This window comes from Mustela lutreola, chromosome 16, assembly GCF_030435805.1.
Source record: "Mustela lutreola isolate mMusLut2 chromosome 16, mMusLut2.pri, whole genome shotgun sequence".
Taxonomy (NCBI): Eukaryota; Metazoa; Chordata; class Mammalia; order Carnivora; family Mustelidae; genus Mustela; species Mustela lutreola.
This window is the reverse complement of record NC_081305.1, coordinates 16,695,027-16,701,026: the sequence shown is the minus strand read 5'-3', so window position 1 is coordinate 16,701,026 and position 6,000 is coordinate 16,695,027. Positions and strand designations below refer to the sequence as shown.

The 6,000-nt window shown below is 47.2% G+C and overlaps 1 protein-coding gene across 1 annotated transcript in view; it reads left to right on the top strand.

Annotated features, from left to right (window-relative positions):
* Positions 1-2,672: 2,672 nt before the first annotated feature.
* SNTB2 (syntrophin beta 2) overlaps positions 2,673-6,000 on the top strand; it is a 117,465-nt gene continuing 114,137 nt past the window's right edge. Inside the window, exon 1 of the mRNA XM_059153810.1 lies at positions 2,673-3,287. Within this exon, the coding sequence (XP_059009793.1) occupies positions 2,708-3,287 (580 nt within the window). The 5' untranslated portion in view covers positions 2,673-2,707. The remainder of the gene's footprint in view (positions 3,288-6,000) is intronic.

Here is a 6,000-nt window from a genome sequence, read left to right as displayed (position 1 = left end):
ATAGGTAGATAAAATAACAGGCCTGTTCAGAGAATTATCTGAGCTTGTCTCTCTGTCCCTAAAAAACTGTGGAAACAGATGTGTACTCTTTTTATTTCAGATTTCATTATCTATACTAAGTAGATTTCCACTGACTACTTGAGATTTCCTAGATGGTAATTTTCACTCTGCAAGGAACCAGTAACCTTCAGAGGGATTATTTGAAATGACTACAGCACAGGAGGCACTGAATTTCAATCACATGTTTAATGAGTTCCTTCTCATTAAAGGCAGTATTTCTGCAATAGTGGGGGATGAAAAAAAGCCAATGGGTGGTGCCTGCCCACTTGTATTTCATAACTTACTTGGGCAAAGCAGGCAGGCATAGAATAAAATTGTTCAAAAGAAAAATCCCAGCAAATTGGGTAGATAGGGAAACCTAGGATGAGATCTTGCTATGTGAGAAAGTGGTTGAGAGGGGCAGGAGGTGTTTGGAAGGATGGCCTCAGTAGGGAAAGTGCAAGGCATTGGGGAGACACTGACCAGACTGGATGAGTGTGACTTATCAGAACATAGTAATGAGAACACTGAAAATTAGATTCTGATGGAGGATCTCATAAAAACAGCTCAATAAATTGGGAATTTTTCATGGATATACTTAAAAATATCTTTTAAGTAAAAACCCCCAAGTAACCCAAATAGCAATCTCCATTACCTTCTCTCTTAGAGTTAAATAATTTGTCACATAACTTATCTTACCTAAGTGTCCTTGCTATTTAGTTGGAAGATCTATGACTTCCTCCAACTCTCTTGATCAAAAACATCTTGATACTTCTGGAAAGAATTTCCAGCACTTCCCTTTTGCTAATAAAGGTGTTGTCAGGTGCCCAACCTTGATGATTATGGACATAAAACTGTTCAAAATAGTGCTTCTACTCTAAGGAATTGGCTGCCAAGTGCTCTCTAATAAGCAGAAATTTCACATAGCTCAGGCCTCTGGGGGCTCACGCCTCAGCTGGAGCAAAGCCAGAAACGTCTGTGACTATAGAAGCACTTGGGCACATTGGGACCTGCCGGAACAGGGAGCTGGCCTCATTGCAATTGATTTAGGAGAGAATTTGAGGGTTGAGCTTCTGCTGACATTTGCAGCTTGGAAAATCCTGCTCTCCTAATTGCAAAGAAGGATTCTGCTGTAATGATTTTTTTGGTAAGAATTTTTCTCATTTTGAATTCTTCATTTGAGCTCTGGATACTTTCCAGTCTCCATTTTTATTGTTTCAACTCCTAGTATAGGAGGCTCTTTGAGTGTTCCTGCCCATACATGATTGTGCATTCAGAGAGAAGTGCATGGCCATAGCTCGCGAGCTTCAACATGTACTTCATGAGCAAGCAGGTATACAGACCCTTTTATGGGAATTGGTGCACATTCATTCCCTCTGCTTGCAGCCCCACTGGCACAAGTGAAAACATGGGGATTTCACTTTTACTGCTGAAGGAAAGTTACAGGGCACCTTACCTCGTGTTTTTGCTGAGATCTCTGTCAGCAGTGTGATTTCTGGACCCTCCTTTTTGAGATCTGGGGTATGTAGTAAAGCCCTGGACCAGGAGGCTGGGAGACCTGTTTTTTTCTCCTCACAATGAACTTCGGGCTGGAGTCGTTGGCACTCTGGGCCTCAGTTTCCTTAGCTCTCCCAGCCCATGAACCTGGAAGTGGGTGCATTGCAACACTCATGTCTTTGGATAAAAGCCACTGCAGGTTCTGCTGTGTGCATACAGTTTCTGGGGATACCCATCAATATTTGCCCCAACAATTGGCCATGACTTCCAGCATAAGACAGTTAGATCTACAAATCCAACTCCAAACTCTCCCATATTTGATGATACGAGGCTTTACACATTCCTTTCCTGCCGCCTCCCCTTCCCCTATGCTCTGTTCACACTGGAATTCTGACATCTGCCTAAGTAACCGTCATTCTGTAAATGTCTTTGAGGCCTACCTATCGTGGCTGCCAGGCTGAAGAAGCAATGGTCCTCTCTCTCTACAGGCAAGTAAGCAGGTGATTACAAATGCCTGCATTCATGTCTCTGGACCTATGCTTATGCAATTCTCTCTGCTCCACCTACTCACCTTCCACTGTCACCTCTGGAAAGCTGACCCCAGGCCCATCCAAAGGTTTCATTTACTCTGCTCTGAGGGCGTTTTCTACATGTCACTTAACCGCATAGTATCACCTCAGGTTGGTTGGTTCTTCGTCCTCCTCCCCCACTAGACCGCCAGCTCTTAACTGTGGTACGGTTTGTTCAGCTCATCTCCAGGCATCAAAAGGAGCTCAGGCTTGAGCACTCAGTAAATACATAATGAACCAATCAATGCAAGAGTGAACGTGCAACCAAGTCTTGCAGGCTTGCAAAGTGCTGCTTGAGGCTGATTTTGCTCGAACTGCGTGGCAAGGGTCAGAACTCTTCAGAGGTGGCCATCGGAGACCAACGGAAGGAGAACGTGAGAAGAAGCCTCTTTGCACCAGGGCGGCCACGTCCAGTGTGCATCAAGGGACTGACCTAACTGAGCGCAGCAACTTAACCTCCCGGAAGCCTCTCCTCCTGCCACTCCCCGCCCCTCCGGGCGGTGGGCGTGGCCTCTCATGAATAATGAAAGACCGCGATGGGGGAGGGCCCGGACCCGCCCCCTCGGGCGGGAAGGGGGAAGCGCCGAGGCTGCCTGACTGGAATGAGGGTAGCTGCGGCGACTGCGGCGGCGGGAGTGGGGCCGGCCATGGCGGTGTGGACGCGGGCCACCAAAGCAGGGCTGGTGGAGCTGCTCCTAAGGGAGCGCTGGGTCCGGGTGGTGGCCGAGCTCAGCGGGGAGAGCCTAAGCCTCACCGGCGACGCTGCGGCGGCTGAGTCCGAGCAGGCTCTGGGGCCGGCGGCGGCTGCCTTCAACGGCCTCCCGAACGGCGGCGGCGCCGGCGACTCGCTACCGGGGAGCCCCAGCCGCGGCCTGGGTCCCCCGAGCCCGCCCGCGCCGCCGCGGGGCCCGGCGGGCGAGGCGGGCGCGTCGCCGCCGGTGCGCCGGGTGCGCGTAGTGAAGCAAGAGGCGGGCGGCCTGGGCATCAGCATCAAGGGCGGCCGCGAGAACCGGATGCCGATCCTCATCTCCAAGATCTTCCCGGGGCTGGCGGCCGACCAGAGCCGGGCGCTGCGGCTGGGCGACGCCATCCTGTCGGTGAACGGCACCGACCTGCGCCAGGCCACCCACGACCAGGCCGTGCAGGCGCTGAAGCGCGCGGGCAAGGAGGTGCTGCTGGAGGGTGAGCGGGGCCGGCGGGCGGCGGGCGGCGGGCGGCGCTGGGCTGGCGGGCGCTCACTTTGTTTCTGCCATCCTGCCCTCTTTGCGGAGAGAGTCCGTGTCCCCCCAGTACCTCCCCGCCCCGCGTCCTCAGCTTCCCCGCGCGGGTGGCCCGGCTCTTCCTTGGACCCTGCCTACTGGGGCTTTGAGTATGGAAAAAACTGATGCTCCTTGAAGGAAAAGTTGGCTTTCAGTCCCTAAGGAAGACTCTGGTTGAGATTTAGTGAAAAGCAGCAGCGCTTGAAGCCCCGCCTCTGCAAGATAAGCTGACTAGGGGGATACTGAAGGGCTCGAGTCCTGGAGGTCTCGCTTCGCCTCCTGAGAAGTGCCGGGTTGGCGCTTTCTTCACTCAGATCTGACTCCCCGGGGCGAGAGAGGGTCTGTTTGTTTAAAACATACACACACACATCCCACCCCCACCCCCATGCCAGTGGTTCCTTTGGGCAAACCATCAAAACTATTGGTTGATTTATGGGAATTTAATTCATCGTTGGCTCTCGACAATAACCAAAAGAGATCATAGCACTTCATCGAAGCCAGAAAGCTGAAACAGCAAGTTTGTGTGGCTAATGAGCCTTGTTTAACAGTGGAGGCTCACGTGTTTGAACATTCACTGCCAACTAGAGTTTTGCCCCTTTTGTAACAGACGGGTGCCAGCTTCCTATCATTCACAGGCGTGCTGCTTCAAGGCTTTAAATGAAGCCTGAAATGTTAAATCTCAAGATACGTTTGAATAGCCGCTATTATTATTTGCTTTAAGTATGTACATGATCTGTAACCTGGATCTTTTTTGTTGAATTTATGGACGGCAAAAGTCAATCTCATTTCCGTGAAGTGTTCATGTGTGTTGGAGGTGGTAGAGTATTGTCAAGGTGATCTGAAAAGCCACTCGCTTACTTCAGAAATTTGTGAGCCTTTGCCTTTCTCTCAGTGGTGATTCAGTCATTCAAGAAGGAAGCATTTATTACAGGCTGTGTAGTAGAAGCTATAAGAGATAATGTTCCTCTATTTGGTCTCTAGCTGGGAACATAATGGAAAAATGCAAAACATCTTTAAGTTACTGATTATGTAATGCAAACTATATATAAATGCCAAGGGAATGCAAAGTTAGGAAGTAGTGGAAATCAGGATTAGTCAGGGAGGCCTTTTTCAAGGAGCTGAATCTTGAGCCAGGTTTCTAAGGAAGTAATGGACATAGGCAGGCAGAGATGAGTCAAGAGGGTATTCCTGGCAGAGGAAGCGCAGAAGGGAATGGGTGGGGAATAAGGGTAGGCAGAGACTAGTCATGGAACTGAGGTCAGAAGTCCAGCTTGGTAAAGTGATTTTCACTTTTTTCCAAATCTGCTTGTAAATATTTGGAAAAATGTTACTTTGCATGTGCTCCAAGTGTGAAATTCCAGTGTCCCATCTTTATAATATCCTATTTATAAATCTTATTTATATCTCACTTATAGGTGGGGCCAAAAATTAGTGTTAATAAATGGAGTAAAATTATAGACTGTGGCTTGGGCAGTGGGTGTATAAAAAAAATTGTGACCTTGTAACTTAAATGTGCACCTTGAAATTGGTCTAGCTAAGCATTGGGTATAAATTCTTAGAACCAGAATATTGAAGTAGTACTATTTATGTAGTACTCACCGGTAATGGGGCAGACATTTCAACTCTTTATACCATATATTTTTTTTAAAACCCAGTTTTTGTTTAGATATGTTTTGAACCTGGTATTCCTACCAATTAAATGAAAATCATCTAGTAAATGTTGCCCAGTATTCATTAGTCTAAAATAGGCCACATGTGCTTTTAGAAGGAGGCTTTACAAACAGCAGCATAACATATTTATTGAATGCCTTTTTACCTAACACAGAGGTTCTATTTTATTTTCCTATTTTGTAAAAGACAAGCAGTTTTTGTCCTTAAATGTGTGGGGAAGTATGAAATTACACTTTTCAAGCCAAAGAGATATAAAAATAAAATCACTTAGAATATGCAAAATCACTGAAAACAGTGATTTAATTGAACCAGTCAAACATTATTTAAAATCAAGAGCTGATGTTCCATCCAGGTAGGCCACATCCAAAAGACAGATCTTATGTTTAGCCCTTAAAGTTTTGGAACCTTATTTTTCTTTCATTAGATGTCTCAAAACTTGAAAATCTGTCTTAAGAAGCACAGTGATGCTCTTGTGATGTAGGCAGGGAATTTCAGGCATGCCCTTACCACCCCCAAGCAAAGGAAAGCGGAGGTCTCTGGGTGCCTGTGGTTAGGGAACTGAGCTAAAGCGTTCCTTTTTATGTCATGGATTTGTCAGGTTTGTTCATTCATACATCGAACATTTACTCCACTTTACCATATGCCGGAGGCTCTTGAAGATACCTGATTCCTGCCCTCAGGAAGTTTGTTCAGATAAGAGAGAGAGATGAGAAATAACTATGGCAAGGGGCTAAAAGTAATGTTATAATAGAACTCTGGAGAGAATATAGCACAAAGGAAGGAGGGATCTGTAGAAGACTTTAGTGGGGGTCAGAGGTTGAGGATGCCTGGGAAAAGGTTGATGGAGAAGTTGAAGCTTCCGCTAAGAGAAAGCTGCCACCAGTAAATACACAAAAATAAGAGACAGTAGGAAGTTATTTTGCCCGGTGAGGGTAAGCACAAATGAGGATTTTGTGGTCAGACAG